Source organism: Dama dama, chromosome 18 (genome assembly GCF_033118175.1).
Source record: "Dama dama isolate Ldn47 chromosome 18, ASM3311817v1, whole genome shotgun sequence".
NCBI lineage: Eukaryota > Metazoa > Chordata > Mammalia > Artiodactyla > Cervidae > Dama > Dama dama.
In genome coordinates, this window is record NC_083698.1 from 61,033,314 (window position 1) to 61,053,312 (window position 19,999).

The window sequence follows — 19,999 nt, forward strand, 5'->3', positions numbered from 1 at the left end:
TGCTGTTCTCTCAGATCATCCCACCCTCGCCTTCTCCCATAGAGTCCAAAAGTCTGTTCTGTACATCTGTGTCTCTTTTTCTGTCTTGCATATAGGGTTATCGTTACCATCTTTCTAAATTCCATACATATGCGTTAGTATAGCCATTAGTATCATAAAATTTAAAACATCATAATTCTTCACACTGTTCTGCTAGCTTGTGGTTACATTTAATCATCCTTGCAGCACTCAGTTCTTATATCTAGTTGGACACTCATGATTAAGTTCATTTTGCCTTTTCTGGTCTTCAATAGAGGCTTAGAATCTAAAAAAAACTACTGGTCTGTGTGCTTATTATATTCTATATAATATTCTTTTGTGTATCTGAACACAAAGTTACTCCTTAATTCTTACCTATTTAAAACCCTCTTCCTACCATTTCCATCCTTTTATGTTCTTTTCTTATGCTGGGAAAGATTGAAGGCAAAAGGAGAAGAGGGTGGCAGGGGATGAGATGGTTGGATAGCATCACTGACTCAGTGGACATGAATTTGGGCAAACTCCAGGAGATAGTGAAGGACAGGGAGGCCTGGTGTGCTGCAGTCCATGGGGTCGCAAAGAGTCAGACACGACCTAGTGGCTGAACAACAATAAAATGTTCTTTTCTAGATGTTTTCTGGTTTCTATGTCCTTTTCAGGATGCAGAAACTAATGTTGTATATATTCTCTAACTAGTTAAAACAAGTAATACTGGAATAGTTTTATCCCCAGTATCCCAGTTAATGGGCTTTCCTGGTGGCTCAGCAGTAAAGAACCCTCCTGCCAATGCAGGAGATGCAGGTTCAATCCCTGTCAGGAAGATTCCCTGGAGGAGGACATGAAAACCCACTCCATTATCCTTGCCTGGAAAATCCCACGGACAGAGGAGCCTGGTGGGCTACAGTCCCTGAGGCTGCACAACTTAGCGGTTAAAACAACAACAAAAGTCATTAAAAATCATTATGTTTCAATATAAGATAGCAATCAGAAAAAAAATATCTTGCACTTAATAAATTAAAAGTACTGATTGAGAATCTCAGAAGATATTTATTGAATGAATAAATGTCAATCAGAGCACTCTATGCTAGACTCTGGCAGGCAACAACAAAAATCCTGGTTAATATATCATTACTATCTAAACATATTTTTACATATAGGCTAAAAGGCACTATGAACCATCAGATGTTTCTGCATGAGCCAGCTCTCTCCATCTCCCTGCCTGTTTTTTTCTGCCCAATAAAACTGGATTTTTACCGCAACTTTATCATTAGCAGTTACATGTCTCTGAGAGACATTTTTGTCTGAGATGTACCTTTATTTGTGAAACAAGAACAGTAAGTACTTAGATCTCTCTTCTTATGAGGTTTAAAATGACAACTCTATCTAAAAAGTGCCAGCTATAGAATATTTGACATATAGGCATTTGATAAATGGCACCATTATGATTATTATTGTTCTTTGAAGAATGATCGTTCAGGAAGCCTTTCAAAATGGTGTATTTGTCCAATATCCAGCACTCCTATACACTGGTCATCTGGTCCAGTATAAAAAAAAAATTCACTGATATGTATTTTTTCGGGTTACCCTTCGAGAAACTGTGTACAGGAATGACATTAGCAATCCACCAATTTTGTGATATTAAAATCTTTTATAATCATTTCTTTTCTAGGAGACTATTCTTGACCTATGTGTAAAATTACTATCTTGGAAGAAATACCCTGATCCTTCAGATCCTATTAGTAAGGTCCATATTATTAAATTATTTTTTAAAATATTTATCTATTTATCTGTGCTGGGTCTTAGTTGTGGCCTATGGGATCTAGTTCGCAGACCAGGGATCAAACCCATACCCCCTGCAGTGGAAGCACAGAGTCTTAACCACTGGGCGGCCAGGGAAGTCCCTCTCCTCATTACAATAATGCTTTATTCTCAAATAAAAAGCTGCCATGAGTGTTTGATATTAACAGGTTATTCAGTCTCTTACCAGCTTGCTTAGAACACAGACACTTTTTTGAACAGTCTCTCTGGTGATATCTGCTTGCCGTACTTTCAATGCCTATTACAAACAAATAGTCACTATTAGAAATTTTTCAAGGAAATATTTTAAAAAATCATTATGTTTCAATATAAGATAGCAATCAGAAAAAAAAAATACTTGCACTTAATAAATCTAAAAGTACTTACTGAGAATCTCAGAAGATATTTATTGAATGAATAAATGTCAACCAGAGCACTCTGTGTTAGACTCTGGCAGGCAATGGGAATGTAACAGTAAAGGACCATCTCTGCTCTCAAGGAATTTACAGTCTGCTGGAGAATACTTTATGCTTAAATTGCCACAACCATAATGCAAACCAGTCATCCTTGGTTTCAGTTTTAAAATGGATACCCCTTTCAGAGACTTTTGTTTCTGGTGAGAAGGGGACAGTTTAAGAGCTTGTTTCTCCAGAGATGGAAGAATCGTCAGCAGTTTTTTTATGCTGGTTATTCTCCACTGTTCAAAGTCTGTCCTGGCACACCTGTACCGTACTGTAGTCCAGTTCTGAGCCATAACTCAGGTCTTGGTGATTTTGAGGATGACTACATAAGATTTCTGCAGTTCTCTGCTAGGAAACAAGACTTGATCAACCCCAGGAAAGGCTGTGAGGGCAGTAAGAGCGACTCTTCCCCTTCTCGTGTACTGCCTGACATCTCCTTGGATCTGTGTCTTCAACTGCCTAAGAACTGATGATCTGTTAAATTACAATGAGAGTAGAGCCTTTCTTCAATCTGCTTCTACCTCTTTACCTTTATTGGATTCATCCATTAGGTCTCACCTTTGTTCAAAGGGAATGAAAGGCTTTCTCCTAGGCTCTAGGACCGCTGATATCTAGTTTATCTGTCTAGTTATCAGATAGGGAGAGAACAACTTGGAGAAATGGGCAACCCTGATAGACTAAAGTAGGTCAGACTCAGGAGGTAAGGGAGACAGGCAGTGTGGAGTGCCACTTTAAGGATATCTAGGCAGATCATGAGAACTGCTGTTAATAACAACAGCACTGGAGAAAAAATTTTACTAGTGATTATACAACTTACTGGAGAAGGGAATAGCTACCCATCCCAGTATTCTTGCTGGGAGAATTCCATGGACAGAGGAGCCTGGCAGCTACAGTCTGTGGGGCTGTAAAGAGTTGGATACAACTGAGTGACTAACACACACAATGTACAGGGGTAAAAGGTGGTGAAAGGAACAGATTTCCAAGAAAAGGCAGCAGCTCAATTCATTTCATCTAGTAATATCAATGTGCAAGGGTAACAGTATGTGAAGAAGTCAAATACAAATTCTCAGATTTATCTCTAAATTCAGTTATACATTTGAAGGGCTTCCCAGGTAGCTCAGCTGATAAAGAATCTGTCTACAACACAGGAGACCCTGGTTCAATTCCCGGGTCAGGAAGTTCCCCTGGAGAAGGGATAGGCTACCCACTCCAGGAGTCTTGGGCTTTCCTGGTAGCTCAGATCGTAAAGAATTCACCTGCAATGTGGGAAACCAGGGTTCGATCCCTGGGTTGGGAAGATCCCCTGGAGGAGGGTATGGCAACCCACTCCAGTATTCTTGCCTGGAGAATCCCATGGACAGAGGAGCCTGGCTGCCTACATCCATGGGATTGCAAAGAGTCAGACACGACTGAGCAATTAAGCATAGCACAGCATTCATCTGAACCACAAATATTTACAATGTGTGTCCTCTGTTCCAGGCCCTGTGCGTGAAGGGTTATTTCATGTAGTTAACTAGCTTGTTTATGCTGGAATTTACTTGTTACTTTCAAATGGTTCAGGGAAACACACACACACAAAGCAAATGTGGTAGAATATTAACGACAGCCGAATGTAGATGGTTGGGTATACAGGAATTTATTGTACCATTCTTTTAATTTATCTGTGTTTGAAACGTTCATTATAAAAATTAAAAGAAAAATTTTTATGACTAAGTTAATTACCCACCTGAGGAAGCTTTTAAAACTTTGTGATTGCCTAGGATCAATTATCAGACATTCTAATTCGGTCTGTAGAAGGAAAGGCCCAGCAATTATGCTTATAATTAAGAAGTCTCCAGGTAGTTTTGGTTAAAAACCATTGTTTCAGAGCAGTGGTTCATCGTCTGGCCTGCATATGAGAATCACCTGGGGAGCTTTTAATGCTCCTGATGCCAGAACATTAACTCAGAATCTCTGGAGTGGGGAGCCAGTCATCCCAACTTATCTGAAACTTTCCAGGTGATTACAATGTGCAGCTGAGAACTACTTCAAGCTTCCCAAGTGGTAGGAGTGGTAAAGAATCTGCCTGCCAATGCAGGAGACCTGGGTTTGACCCCTGGGTTAGGAAGATGCCTTGGAGAAGGAAATGGCAACCCACTCCAGTATTCTTTTTTAATTAATTAATTAATTTTAATTGGAGGCTAATTACTTTACAATATTGTCCCACTCCAGTATTCTTGCCTGGAGAATTCCATGGACAGAGGAGCCTGGTGGGTTACAGTCTGTGCGGTCACAAAGAGTCAGACATGACTGACACATACCAGTACCACTACTTCAGAGTATTAATGATTTCATTAAAGGAAAGTGATCTACTCAGAAAGGGTATCCCCACTGCAAAAAGAATGTGGTGCTCAGAAACAAAGCAGGAAAGGGGAAGCTACCCATCTTGGTTTATCTGAATTTGTTAATCAGAGCTATTATACTAAGTTAGGCATTAGGAGGGCAGGTAAGTTTAAGAATGATCAAAATCTTAATTATAGGTAATTAAGATAACTTGTGAGTAGTTTGCAGCTACTGTCAGTACTTTCCACTACTTCTAGAAAGCTTCTAAAAAAAAAGAAAAACACTCATTACCATTCCTTTTTTTTAGTTTTCTTTTTTTTTTTTAATTTATTTTTATTAGTTGGAGGCTAATTACTTCACAATATTGTAGTGGTTTTTGCCATACATTGACATGAATCAGCCATGGATTTACATGTGTTCCCCATCCCGATCCCCCCTCCCGCCTCCCTCCCCATCCCATCCCTCTGGGTCTTCCCAGTGCACCAGCCCTGAGCACTTGTCTATGCATCCAACCTGGGCTGGTGGTCTGTTTCACCCTTGATAGTATACTTGTTTCAGTGCTATTCTCTCAGAACATCCCACCCTCGCCTTCTCCCACAGAGTCTAAAAGTCTGTTCTGTATTTTTTTTAGTTTCATACCAAACATTAGAAATAGAAAACTCAAGGATACCATGAAATTGAAATATAGTATTCTAAAGATAAATGGATAATTTAGGTATCACTATCTAAAAACAATGTACCAAACATTATGATACAAATATAGTCACTAATCTCAACTTAGAGAAACAGTCACGTGAATTAACTGGTACAGTAGAGAAAACAGCTACACGGTTTATAAACATTTAAAACAATATTACAGGTACCACATGAAAAATAAAGACTTATGTATTTCCCCAAATTCTACATCTTAAGTGGCCAGTACAAAGAGTTTTCAAGTGTTTTTTTGGTTTTCATTTTAACTGTCTTACCTTGGCTTCAATTTGTCGATAGCAAGAGATACCATATATAGTGGCTCCATTTCCATTTCTGGGTGGCAAGTGAAAAAACACAGTATCTAAGAGATATACAGAAAAATGTAAATACCAAAGTAGATTACTTGTATTTAATAATCAACTCTGACATTAGTATAGTGCAGTCATTGAAACAAAAACAATGAAGTAACAGGAACCCACGTCAGATTTATTTCTAGCATCAAACCACTGGTTTCTTAGAATTCCTCACTGCCTTCCAGTGTATACTCATCACACAAAAAGCTCTAGAGGCTGAATTGTAACGGGATGAGTTGAGACTACAGTTGCCTTTCTCAGAAAACACTTTTATTATACAGGATTATCCCAGATTAAAAGAAAGTAAAGAATCATAGAAACCAAAGGCAACACAGAAATTTTGAACAGATCCAGGAAATTCTTAGGACAACTGAGGAAATCTGAATGTAGGCTGGATATAAGGTGGTATTATGGAATTACTGTTAAATCTCTTAGCTGTGGTAAAGGTCAAAATCCAAAGTCATCCCAGGAATGATCTTATTTTTAGAAAATGCAGGCTGAATTATTTACAGATAAAGCATCATGATGTTTACAACTGACTTTCAAATAGTATAGGCAAAACCATTAAAGTGTTAGTTGCTCAGCCGTGTCTGACTCTTCGCAACCCCATGGACTATAGCCTGCCAGGCTCCTCTGTCCATGGGATTCTCCAGGCAAGAATACTGCAGTGGGTAGCCATTCCCCTCTCCAGGGGATCTTCCTGACCCAGGGATTGAACCTGGGTCTGCAGCATTGCCGGCCAATTCTTTACCGTCTGAGCCACCAGGGAAATATAATATAGGCAAAACCATAGACATATATAAAGAAAATCTGTCGAATATTTACTATTCTTCCAACTTTTCTGTATGTTTAAAAGCTCTCATACTAAAAATATTTTTACAAAAAGATTTGTGAATTGGCTACACTCCAATACAAAATAGAAAGTTAAAAAGGTTTGTGAGGTTAAAAATACAGCATTTAAACTTTATGTTAAACTGCACAGTAGGATTTGCCTTATTTCATACAAAAATTAATAAATTTTAGAAAAACAAGCAACCAACCCAAGTTTAATCTGGTGTCTTGGAAGAGCCTATAAAACCATGATAAAGCATATTTCTTCATTAAGCCATTCAAAGCACTCATGTATAGGGTGATAGGAGATTCCATACTAACTTCACAGCGCTGCTTTCTCTGAGGGTGTTAACACGCTCCCCACGCATGAAAACTTTTAAGCAGACTGTGACGGCAATGCTTCAGGAGAGGAGAAACAATCCCGGGTGTTTTCAGGTGGGCACTGGAAGATGAAGCTAGTCAACTTGTAGCTAGAGCTTCAATCAGCCTGCAGCTGGTGCAGGTAACCTTCCTGAGTTTGTCTCTGAGAGGAGTCTGAGGTTTAAATATAGAAAGTGCTACCAACAGCAGATGTCCTAATATGGCTAATCACTTACCTTGGCCAGAGCTCTTGGCAAAAGAGTGGCCAAGTTCACCAACCATTACCAATATAAGCCTGGTACTCCTCTGCAGATCCTCTAGTATAAATAACTAACTAGTCATCTTCAAATAAGCATTTAAATATTTCATCAACAATCACTAGGCCAAATGTCTTTCATTACCAAAGTACTCAGACTCTAAGATGTCTGAGCAAATTTGAAAAAAAAAAAAAAGGCACCTATTGATTGCTCCACTGTGAGTTTACATACCTTCTTGGTAGTTGTGTGCGCCATCTGGTAAGGCAAGGAAGGGCAAATATTTCCACTCTTCAGGTAAGGTGTGACTATCATGTCCATCTCCTGGAATCAGGGGCGGGTAAGAGAACTCGACCTAAAATGGTAAGGAATGTTAGCCAACAGGGTGAAGATCAAAGGGAAAGTTATACCTTGACAGGCAAAAATGCTTTCAAACTCTCAATGACAGAAGTAAGGATAAGCCACGCTTGTTGATGCCATCTGACAATATCAACAAATCTACGGGTATAGAAGAAGAAAAAGAAAAAGGAGGAAAAGGGGAAGAAAAAAAAAAGTAAGCCTTTCCCCTTTTTTGATTTAAAGGAATTTAATTTTGACGTGTGTAAGGGTAGGGTGCAGTGGTGGTGGTGACTGAATTGGAGATGTACGTTTGGGAGTTGTTATCAAATAGATGGTAATTGAAGACAGGGAGCGCTGAGAAAAACCAATATCCTCCTGACTGAGGAGGAGAGATCCAACAAAGGAGCCTGAGAAGCGGAGTCAAGATCTAGCTTTGCTTCCCATCAGTTGACTCCCTTGCTCCCAACACTGCAGCTTATGGTTTCAGTGGGCTGTTAGGGGGTAAGTGGGCATGAACTACCACTGTAGGTTATTTTTTGCCCCAAGATTGAGAACTGATCAATGAAGTCTCTCTAATACTGTGTCTCAGAGAAATAAAGTTTTTAGCATAAGCCGCCAGTTTCTGGCATTCCCCAGGTTTACCAGCATTTTCCCCTCTGCTTCTTTGTCTTTTGGTTATCTCAATGAGAGCTGACAAAATTCAGTGCTGAAGACCTGGACTGTATCACACTGACTTACATTTAATTTTCTTTCAAAGTATACTTAAAAGGGATTTGCATTGCATCAGTAATAAATACACTCAAGTTGGAGCAACATAGGGATGAGAATCACTTTTAGATCTCATCTTTAATGTGGAAGGACATGATGGCTGATTTTCCTACATTTAAGGTAATCAAGGTGCCACTAGTCATGAGAGCTGATTATAAAAGGGCTTTAAAAATGATTGTTTTTAACAGGTAACCTAGTGCCATACTGAAATGTTTAAATTTCCCTGCCCCCCACCTCCAGAAGCAATCAACATTTCAGTTTGAAAGGATTTCTCAAAGGTTTGGATTGTGGAGTCAAACTTTCTCTCCAAGATCAGTTATTTAATATTAGTTAACTGGAGGCAAAATAACCTCAAGCTACATTCACATCTCTGTGTCTTCTCTATCATACCAGTTTTATACTGGCAATTCTTCAAAGTGTAAGGGAAGGCAAAATGTGCCATAAAGAGAAGGATGTAAGTTCAAAGCTGAAGCTATGAATCTGGTAGTTGTTACAAAGTTAAAAAAGAAAAAAAATTAACTCAGAATCCTTGGTTTAACAGGAAAAACAACAACCCCCCCCACACAAAACACCAAGGAAATAAATTATTGTATTTTATGTAAACACTAAAGTCCAATATATAACACTTAACATAAGAAGACTTGGTAATTATTACAAAATAATTTCATTCGAAAAACCACTAATTTTAATGTATAGTATTGACTTAAAAAACATTTAGTATGGAATAAACATGCTTTTAAATAAATATAAACATCATGGATCCAAATTATCACAAGTACATCAAGAAGTATGTTGCTCTTTATGATCCAAAAAGTTTTTGCCAACTAAAAATTATTACTTGAAACCTGTCTCTACAAGGATTAGACCACTAACCACCGCAGTCACGGACCTTCAACATACTCTGAACGGAATTTAGGGCAGAGATCAGGAATGAGGCACTCTGTGCTCTCAGAAAAACTGGCAGAGCAGGATGTCAGATATTTTCAGAATATTTACAAGCCTAAATTCTTACATCTTCTTATATCTAGAAAAACACTAAAATCACTGACAAGGATATCTGCTCCTTGTGACTCGCAGTAACCCTTTGCCAAATGTGTGCTTAACCCCCTTCACCAAAATCACACAGTATTGATATATATACTGACCTCCCCAGCTACCTCTTCAGAGCAGTTCCTCAGATGTTTCTGAAAGGCTGTCTCCAGGGCTATAGTCCTCATTTTGCCCCCAAATAAAATTTAACTCACAACTCTTATGTTGTGCCTTTTTTTTTCATTCGACAAGTTTAATCATGAAAATTCCAAAAGAAAGTAGTACAACAGTGCTCAATCTCTTATTTAAACATAGGAAAGGAATTTCAAAATTTTTACTCATTATTGAAAAACATGAAAAAAATTACTCACACTTTGTGTTGACAAGAGTATGGGGCTTGGCTGTGCAACTATAAATTGGTACAGCAGTTTGGGTGGCTATTTGGCAGAATTAACAAATCAATAATACATTTACTCTGACTTAAGTTCTATTTTAGAAATTTATTCCAGGAATACACACAGATATTCACATGGAGAAGTACAAAAATGTTCACAGTGATATCACTTACTGTAGCATAAAAATTGGAAACCTAAATATTCATCAGAGGATTGGTCAAGTAGATTTTACATCAGTTCTCTCATGCTGTTAAAAAGAATGGTAGATTTATATATATAGATAAAGCAAGACAGGTATGATATACTGTAAAGTACATAAAATAAAAGCCCTCCAGACATGTCCATCTCCTAATTCTCAGAATCTGTCCTTTCTTTACAATGCAAAAGGGATGTTCCAGATAAGATTATCTCCAGATGGGGATTATCCAGGCGGTCCCAATGTAATCACAAGGGTTCTTAGGAGAGGCAGAAGAGACAGAGTCAGAGACAGTGAAGATGATATGCTTCAAGATGCTTTGAAGATGGAGAAAGGCACTTGAGCCTTCAGAAGTCACGTGAGCGAAGGAATGCAGATGACCTCTAGAAGCTGGAAAATGCAAGGAAACGAATTCTCCCCCAGATTATCCTGAAGCAACACAGAGCTGCCAACACCTTGATTTTAGCCTTAGTGAAACCCATTTCTGATTTCTGACCTCCAGAACTCTTAATAAATTTGTGCTGTTTTAAGTGTGTGGCTTGTGGTAACGGTAATAGAAAATTAATACATACTATTAAATTTAATGAGGAAGCAGAGTATCAGTAAATATAGTATAATCCTACTTCTTTTGTAATCCCATTTATGCAAACAGTTACACAGCACATCTTTGTAAATGAATTAAAAAACATCCCTGAAAAAAATCTTTAATATAAAGAGGTTTTATCTCTGGAGAGGTGAGGAAGGTTGGAGATAAAGGAATATTCCTGTTTTTTTTTTTCTCTAATCGTTTTTTAAAATTTCCAAGTTATAGAAAATTTGAACAATCTTATAACTTTCATCTGTATTCACAAACTGCTTATTTTTGTCAACATGTGCTTTATTTGTGTTGCATGTGTATACAGATACATTTTCTAAACCACTTGACAATAAGTTGAAAATATTATCATTTACTTTTAAGTAAACTAGTATTTATTTTTAAATGATTGCTTTTAGAATGAAAAAAAAAGCAAAAGATAACCATAAGCAGTTCCTAATTTCTGAAGGAAATCTTATCTCTATCCTATCTTTTTGGAAGCAAAGGGAGGTGAAAAGATCTATTTTTCTGATGATTTAGTTAACAAGTGACCAATGGCCAGAGTCTAATTAATATCTGATATTATGTTATGTTCATTATATTCTCCTGATTCTACTGAAGGAAGATGTGCTTTGAGTGACTCTAGTTGGAATATAAAATATAGTCAACTCATAAAATTGATTTAAGTGTAAATGTGCTTGAAGAATTCCATGAGTAGAATAAGGCAGCTTTAGACTGACTTGCACCCAGAATATTTATAACAATGCTTGTTTGGAAATATGTATTCAGAATTTCAAACAGCCAACTTTTGTGATACAACTTTTTACAAATTGAACATTGCCTATATTGTGTTGACAACTTTCTAGAATTCTACTGGTTTACCTGCCACCAACAAATCCTTGCATTTGGAGACTACTAAACTTGCTAATCAAGTTTATAACACTTCCACACAAATTCCTTTGTGTCTACCCATATACAACAATTTCAATATAGTTTTGTTTCATTATTTAGTCAACTCTCTACTGTTGAATATTTTTTATAGCTTTTTTAAAACATTATTATTAGCTATACAGGACAGTTAAATGTGATGTAATAAAAAATATATATTTGACCTATGTCCCTGGTCCTGACCCTAAGCTCCTACAACCCTTTGGAATGTCCCAAGTGATAGAAACATCTTTTGTTATTCACAAGATGATGCTTGCAACCACACCAATGTCTGAAGGCAGGAGGAGAAGGGGAGCAAAGAGAACAACATGGTTGGATGGCATCGCCGACCCAATGGACATGAGTTTGAACAAGTTCTGGGAGATGATGAGGGACAGAGTGGCCTGGCATGCTGCAGTTCATGGGGTTGCAAAGAGTCAGATATGGCTGAGCAACTGAACAACAACAAGCTAATGAGGTGACTCCCAGTTCAGTTCAGTCCCTCAGTCGTGTCCGACTCTTTGCGACCCCATGAATCACAGCATGCCAGGCCTCCCTGCCCATCACCAACTCCCGGAGTTTATTCTAACTCATGTCCATCGAGTCGGTGATGCCATCCAGCCATCTCATCCTCTGTCGTCCCCTTCTCCTCCTGCCCCCAATCCCTCCTAGCATCAGCGTCTTTTCCAATGAGTCAACTCTTCACATGAGGTGACCAAAGTATTGGAGTTTCAGCTTCAGCATCAGTCCTTCCAATGAACACCCAGGACTGATCTCCTTTAGGATGGACTGGTTGGATCTCCTTGCAGTCCAAGGGACTCTCAAGAGTCTTCTCCAACACCACAGTTGAAAAGCATCAATTCTTCGGTGCTCAGCTTTCTTCACAGTCCAACTCTCACATCCATACATGACCACTGGAAAAACCATAGCCTCGACTAGACGGACCTTTGTTGGTAAAGTAATATCTCTGCTTTTTAATATGCTATCTAGGTTGGTCATAACTTTCCTTCCAAGGAGTAAGCATCTTTTAATTTCATGGCTGCAAACACCATCTGCAGTGATTTTGGAGCCCAAAAAAAATAAAGTCTGACACTGTTTCCACTGTTTCCCCATCTATTTCCCATGAAGTGATGGGACCAGATGCCATGATCTTAGTTGTCTGAATGTTGAGTTTTAAGCCAACTTTTTCACTCTCCTCTTTCACTTTCATCAAGAGGCTTTTTAGTTTCTCTTCACTTTCTGCCATAAGGGTGGTGTCATTTGCATTTCTGAGGTTATTGATATTTCTCCCAGCAATCTTGATTCCAGCTTGTGCTTCTTCCAGCCCAGTGTTTCTCGTGATGTACTCTGCATATAAGTTAAATAAGCAGGGTGACAATATACAGCCTTGACGTACTCCTTTTCCTATTTGGAACCAGTCTGTTGGTCCATGTCCAGTTCTAACTGTTGCTTCCTGACCTGCATATAGGTTTCTCAAGAGGCAGGTTAGGTGGTCTGGTATTCCCATCTCTTTCAGAATTTTCCACAGTTTGTTGTGATCCACACAGTCAAAGATTTTGGCATAGTCAATAAAGCAGAAATAGACGTTTTTCTGGAACTCAGTTGCTTTTTCGATGATCCAGCAGATGTTGGCAATTTGGTCTCTGGTTCCTCTGCCATTTCTAAAACCAGCTTGAACATCTGGAAGTTTACGGTTCACATCTTGCTGAAGCCTGGCTTGGAGAATTTTGAACATTACTTTACTAGCGTGTGAGATGAGTGCAATTGTGTGGTAGTTTGAGCATTCTTTGGCATTGCCTTTCTTAGGGATTGGAATGAAAACTGACCTTTTCCAGTCCTATGACCACTGCTGAGTTTTCCAAGTTTGCTGGCATATTGAGCGCAGCACTTTCACAGCATCATCTTTCAGGATTTGAAATAGCTCAACTGAATTCCATCACCTCCACTAGCTTTGTTCGTAGTGATGCTTTCTAAGGCCCATGAACAGTATGAGGTGACTCTAGGTGGGGCTAAAATGACTCTGGAATAGGGCCTGGTCACCAGAATGAGGAAGCCTTGATTCGAAGCTAGGAACTTTCAGCTCCACCTCTCAACCTCGGGGAGGGGAGAGGGAGTGGAGATCAATCACCAATGTCTAATGATTTAATCCATCATGCCTATGTAATGAAACCTCCATAAAATCCCCAAACTATCGGATTCAGGAAGCTTCTCAGCTGATGAAGACACTGAGGTGCTGGGGGGATGCTGTTCCCAGAGAGGGCTTGCAAGTTCCATGTCTCAGCTCACATACTTTATCCTATGCATCTCTCCCACTGGGCTATGCCAGAGAGGTATCCTTAAATAAATCAGTAAAAGTAAGCAGTGCTTTCCTGAGTTTTGTGAGTTGCTCTAGGAAATCTCGGAATCTAAATGGGGAATATGGGAACCCCTGAATTTGTAGCAAAGTTGGACAGAAATGCAGGTAGCCTGGGGACCTGGGACTGGTGTCTAAAGTAAGGGCATCTTGTGGGGCTGAGCCCTTAAACCTGTGGAGTATGAGGGTAACCCTGGGTAGCTAGTATAGAATAAGACTCAGTTGTTAGATACCCAGTTGGTGTGTGGGGAAAAACAAAACAACAGTGAATCTGTTATTTGCATTTAATGGGATTTATAAATCTTAAGGTGTAAATTCTACATATTTTGAGTGCTGACTCAATACTCTGTATGCTCCCATTCAATGTATCCAAAATAATCCACACAGACATACAACTCATGGCACAAAGGCTTAAGAGGAATTCTCTTGGCGATTACCTGAGACTCTTACATAATACTCTGTTAAATCAAAACACAATTTAAACAATAGAGCCAATAAAGCTAAGCAGAAAGTAAAGGCAAGTATATAGGCAGTCTCACTGTAGAGTCTACGGGGACCCACTGACAATGGCAGTCTACCTGAAGGGCTCTCCCCTGCAGCTGTGCTATAGTGGGTCTGAACACGGTAATGGCAGCCCTGGGTATACGTGAAAATCACTGACAAAAAACAAGTACATCTCCAGAGACTAAGAAATATTCAGAATGATTGTCATCCAGTAAGAGTACTATTATATACTGAAAGTTCACAGCCCAAAATCTAAGTTAAATTTGGGGATCAAACATGGTACCTGGTAAGGTATTAGCATAGACAATGTGTAACAAATGTATTAAATATTAAATCAATATATATTAATATATAATATGATATTAATATATACCCCCTAAAGGATAACATTAAATATTAAATCACACACATTTCAAGTATCTTTTTATGTCAACAAATACTCATATGGCAAAATCTATTTTGATCTCAATTAGCAATAAAATTTTCACACTTAAATAACTACAAAAGATAAGAGGAAGGAAAAAGAAGACAAAGGATGATTGCTAACAAGTGAAAACTGAATTGTTGTTTAGTCGCTAAAGTCAGAACCGGACACGGAATAACACACTGGTTCAAAACTGGGAAATGAGTACATCAAGGCTATATTATTACCCTGCTTATTTAACTTATATGCAGAGTACATCATGAGAAATGTCAGGCTGGATGAAGCACAAACTGGAATCAAGATTGCCAAGAAAAATATCAGTAACCTCAGATATGTAGATGACACTACCCTAAAGCAGAAAGCAAAGAGGAATTAAAGAGTCTGCTGCTGAAGGTGAAAGACGAGACTGAAAAAGCTGGCTTAAAACTCAACATTCAGAAAACTAAGATCATGCATTCAGTCCTGGCAAATACACAAGGAAACAATGGTAACAGTGACAGACTTTATTTTCTTGGGCTCCAAAATCACTGCAGATGGTGACTGCATTCATGAAATTAAAAGACGCTTTCTCCTTGGAAGAAAAGCTATGACAAACCTAGACAGCATATTAAAAAGCAGAGAAATTACTTTGCTGACAAAGGTCTGTATAGTCAAAGCTGTGGTTTTTCAAGTAGTTATGCACGGATGAGAGGGATGGACAATAAGAAAGGCTGAGCGCTGAAGAACTGATGTCTTCAAACTGTGGTGCTGGAGAAGACCCTTGAGAGTCCCTTGGACTGCAAGGAGATCCAACCAGTCAATCATAAAGGAGATCAACCCTGAATATTCGTTGGCAGGACTAATGCTGAAGCGCCAATACTTTGGCCACCTGATGTGAGGAGCTGACTCATTAGAAAAGACCCTGATGCTGGGAAAGACTGAAGGCAAGAGGAGAAGGGGATGACAGAAGATGAGATGGTTGGATGGATCACCGACTCAATGGACGTGAGTTTGAGCAAACTCTGGGAGATGGTGAAGGATAGGGAAGCCTGGCGTGCTGCAGTCCATGGAGCCACAGAGTCGGACATGACTGATTGACTGAACAAGTTACTAAGTTATATCCAACTCTTTTGCAACCCCATGGACTATATCCAGGTTCCTTTGTCCATGGGATTTCCCTGGCAAGAATATTGGAATGGGTTGCCATTTCCTTCTCCAGGGGATCTTCCTGACCCAGGGATCAAACCCACATCTCCTGCATTGGCAGGTAGATTCTTTTATTACTGAGCCACCAGGGAAGCCCGAAAGCTGACTAACAGTTTTCTAACCACAAGGAATAAAAAGACAATTTTTCATGAACTACATAAAAAAGTGACATATGTTTACGCTCCAGAAATAATAAAAATTACCACCCTTTCCAATAGTTTTCAAGTCAAATTGGGGTCCTCTAGTCAGAGTCCATTTACTTTGTCTTCAGAAGCAAAAGGCTGGAAAAACACCAATGAAAAACTACAAAACCAGAACAATAACATAGTGTCCTGATGTGAACTTTGAGTACTTCAAAAATACCCTTGTTCGCTATCTAACAATGCAACATCCACTCCACTGTCCGAGACCCACTGAAGCCACAATGCCAAACAGCACACCAACTAAACACATCCTTGGACTCCACCGATAAGGATACAGGCTTACTGAGGGAAGGAGAGGACTTCATGAGATTCTGGACCAGCAGCTCCATTTCTCTGCTTCCTTTCTAAGCATCTCAGGGATTTGTTTTCCTAACAGCCAAAACACTGTAGGCACCAAGGCTCTGTCAGAATGATTTTCACTTTAAATGAAATGCTGGACATAGAAAACAGGTCTTCTCTAAGTTATACTTTCCCTTGCAAATTTCTGGAAGATTCGATGCTAGAAAAGAACTGGCACTCTTCCTCATTATTCTCTAACAAAGTTGGCAGAGCTGAAATTACAAAGGGATATAAAGAATTCCATATACAAAGCCCCTGGAGAAGGAAATGGCAAGCCACTCCCGTACTCTTGCCTGGGAAATCTGGACAGAGGAACCTGGCAGGCTACAGTCCACGGGGTCGCAAAGAGTCAGACACGACTTAGTAACTAAACAACAACAATGGAGGCTAGGAAGAGAAATTATTTAAAAAAACATCTGGTGCAATGTCAAAGACAGGTCTTCTGGATAAGATGATATAAATGGAACATTAATCTCTAGGCTATTGTGAATATATACTAAGATGACAAAAAATATTTTCTTACAGGGAAAAAATTAGAAAACTTCTTAAGAAATGATTAAATCAATTTATTTTAATAAGCTCTATCCTAGCAATCTGTTACACATATGTTTATTTTTAACATTTCAACACTGAATTTCTACATGGCAAAAAAAGATTTTAATTTCTGGGTGTGCATCATACCCACCAAATAGAACCTAACAAAATACTAATATCATCTGTGAAGGCTATGGGAGCAGGAACAGGTTTCATTAACAACTCTGCAGTGATCCCCTTAACACATAGCTAGCAAGCCTTGTGACAACAAGTTGGATAAAGAAAATACAAGTGCAGAGGGCTGTTTTCAAATCTAACTGAACACCCAAACAGTTTGCCCTGAAGCTGGGCTTCTGACGATTTAATTACCTAGAACACTGCCGACCAGGAACAAGTGAGAAAAGCATCTATCAGCTTAACTAGCTATCAAGAACTCCTGGATAAAGAGAATTCTTTAGGTCTTCTTTCAAAATTCATGACTAAGTCACTGTATTTCGTACACATTTAGTAGATATGCCCTTCCAGTCCACACAAGAAAAGCAGCAACATATGAGAAAGAAGGGAGGGTAAGCTGAAAACTACAGCGTTATGTTTCTGGTCACATTTCTGGTCGACACTGAGAAGTAACTGCTAACTGCTCCATCGTCTCCCTCTCTCTGAATGGTTATCAAAAGCCCCGCTGAGTCAGAGGCATGTGCGAATCACTCTATGTTAAAATAAACCCAGAATGCCATAGTACAATAGGTGACATTTGTGATGAAGACAGACTCACCCACAGTAATTTAAGTTGTATTCAGGATATTCTGCTTCAAAGTCTATTTTAACAAGCTCTCCATTAAAAAAAAAAAAAAAAAAAAAGATGGCTTAAAATAGTTTCCACACTTAGAAAAATGGTGCAATGTCACAATGATGTTCTTTGCTGCACTATTTAAAATAGCAAAACACTGGAATGCCACCTAAGGGTCTAAAAAGGAGACCAGTTAAATAAAGATTTCAATAAAATACCACTTAGCTATTTTAAGATGCTAAAATTCAATAGTTCTCAAAATGGAAGATATTAATGGTATAAAGTTACATTAAAAAGGCAGGTCAAAAAAACCTGTTTATAGTTTAATACATTTCTGGAAAAAGCTATGTATATTCATTAAAAAATGGAGAAATGGAGGAATATTTATCAAGGCAGACTTCTCTAGGATAAAGGATTTGAAGTGCCAGCTTTCTTTTTTCTCTATATTCTCACTTTTCTGCCACAGTGAACACATATTACTTCTGAAAAGAAATGTCATTTCCTAAAACAGCTGAAATACTATTTTAAAAACTGTCCAAAAAATCCACTTAAATAACAGCCTCTAAAAATACCCTAGGACGAGAACTAAGTTTTTAATCCGATGGCATCTTAACCAAAGAATATAATAGGACCAGTCTTTTTAAAAATTATTAGGTAGATAGGTCTTCATCTTCCTCTTATAGTGCCCATCCCTGCAGTTTCCCCATATCTAGCAAAAGCTGTGCTCAGCAAAGGATCTGCAGTCACACTGGTAACAAGGAGAAGACTACCCATGATATTACTTAGGTAACTTGTGGGTTACTCGGGATCAAAGACTTAAGGTAAAGAAAGAAATTTATATATACTCTTAGCTCTCAGGCACTGTCTAGCCACCTGCGGAGAATCTTAAGACAAAAGAATCTTCCTGATTTCTTGAAGGTTGACCCCCTGCCCCCCTATCCTGCGTAGCTGTGATGCCAAGGCCTAAAAAAAATCTATTCCACTGCTGCTGCCGCTGCTGCTAAGTTGCTTCAAGTCGTGTCCGACTCTGTGCGACCCCATAGACGGCAGCCCACCAGGCTCCCCCGTCCCTGGGATTCTCCAGGGAAGAACACTGGAGTGGGTACTAAGTGTTAATGTTGCAGCCCTGCAAACTGAGAAAGTTTCATCATTTCAGCAAAGAAAAAGCATGGCTAAAATCAGGGAGAAACCTCCACCCATATATAAAAGCACTATGGAGGGCCAGAAAATGCAATATTATTTCAGGAGTTTTTCTGCATAGCTAAAAGAAGAACAAAAAAAATAAACTTTAGATTTTATTCTTCCCTAATCTCTAATTCTCACAAAATTTGTTTTTACTGTCCCAAAGACCTATTTAATTACAACAAGAATTCTAAACAAGATCTCCCCAATATTTCATCATTGTCACCGCAGGATTCCATCAACAGCAGGTGCCTAAACTGTGTATTTGTCAGCCAGTCTTCTGTCCCCAAAACCTGATGGGTCAGGGCTTGACACTATAACCCTAACATAAACCAAATGTCCCTCCAAATCTCCTCAACCCACCCTTGAATTTACAATACTACATCCTGCCACTCACAGATACTTTCCTATGATCAGCCCACTCAGTCCAACAGGAAAATACACTATTCTCTTCACTGTATCTAGTTGCTTTATTCACTGCTGTAACTAGCGCAAACGTGAGTTCTAGTTCTTTCACAATTATACCTTTGAGGGAAGTACAATCTGGTAAAACCAGTTTATTCAAGAATTAAAACTGCTAGCTATGTATATAAAACCATGAACTCTTCCAGAATAGTGGCCAAAATTAAAGCAATAATCCCAACTTTTCTTGTTTTTTTTTTTTTTTCTTTTTTGGCTGTGCCATGCGGCATCTTAGTTCCAGGTCCAGGGATTGAGCCTGTGCCCTCTGCATTAGGCACACAGAGTCTGAACACTGGACTGCCAGGGAAGTCCCTAATTCCAACTTTCTATGACATCATTTTTGGAAAATAACTATTCCCTACTAATTTGAGTGTTTAAAAAAGTTCCACTCTAAGAAATAACCAAAAGATTTGCTATACATTGATTATGTTATTTTGCCAAAATTATGGTGAATCTGACAAATTCAGTTTATATATTTACTTCCACAAAACAAATAAAGAACAAGCAAAGCTCTGGGACACACAATCTATAATAAGCAAACTACTACAAAGAAGTCTATAAATTACCTCACGTTAATGAGTCTAACTGCAGGTGAATTGTTAAGGAAGAAGAGTTCTTTACTAAATGCTAAGTTTTAAACAATTTCAGGGGAAGAGTCAGAATGAATAAATATTTCAAAACCATTCATTTGAAATGTCATGGTAGTACC

General features: G+C 38.7%; 1 protein-coding gene across 1 annotated transcript in view; it reads right to left on the reverse strand.

The window, feature by feature from the left end:
* The window catches only part of AVL9 (AVL9 cell migration associated), a 59,603-nt gene that overhangs the window by 33,960 nt on the left and 5,644 nt on the right, over nucleotides 1-19,999 (reverse strand). The window contains exons 2-4 of the mRNA XM_061165407.1: nucleotides 7,324-7,444; nucleotides 5,567-5,652; nucleotides 2,003-2,074 (exon numbers count right to left, since the gene is read on the reverse strand). Of these exons, the coding sequence (XP_061021390.1) occupies nucleotides 2,003-2,074; nucleotides 5,567-5,652; nucleotides 7,324-7,444 (279 nt within the window). The remainder of the gene's footprint in view (nucleotides 1-2,002; nucleotides 2,075-5,566; nucleotides 5,653-7,323; nucleotides 7,445-19,999) is intronic.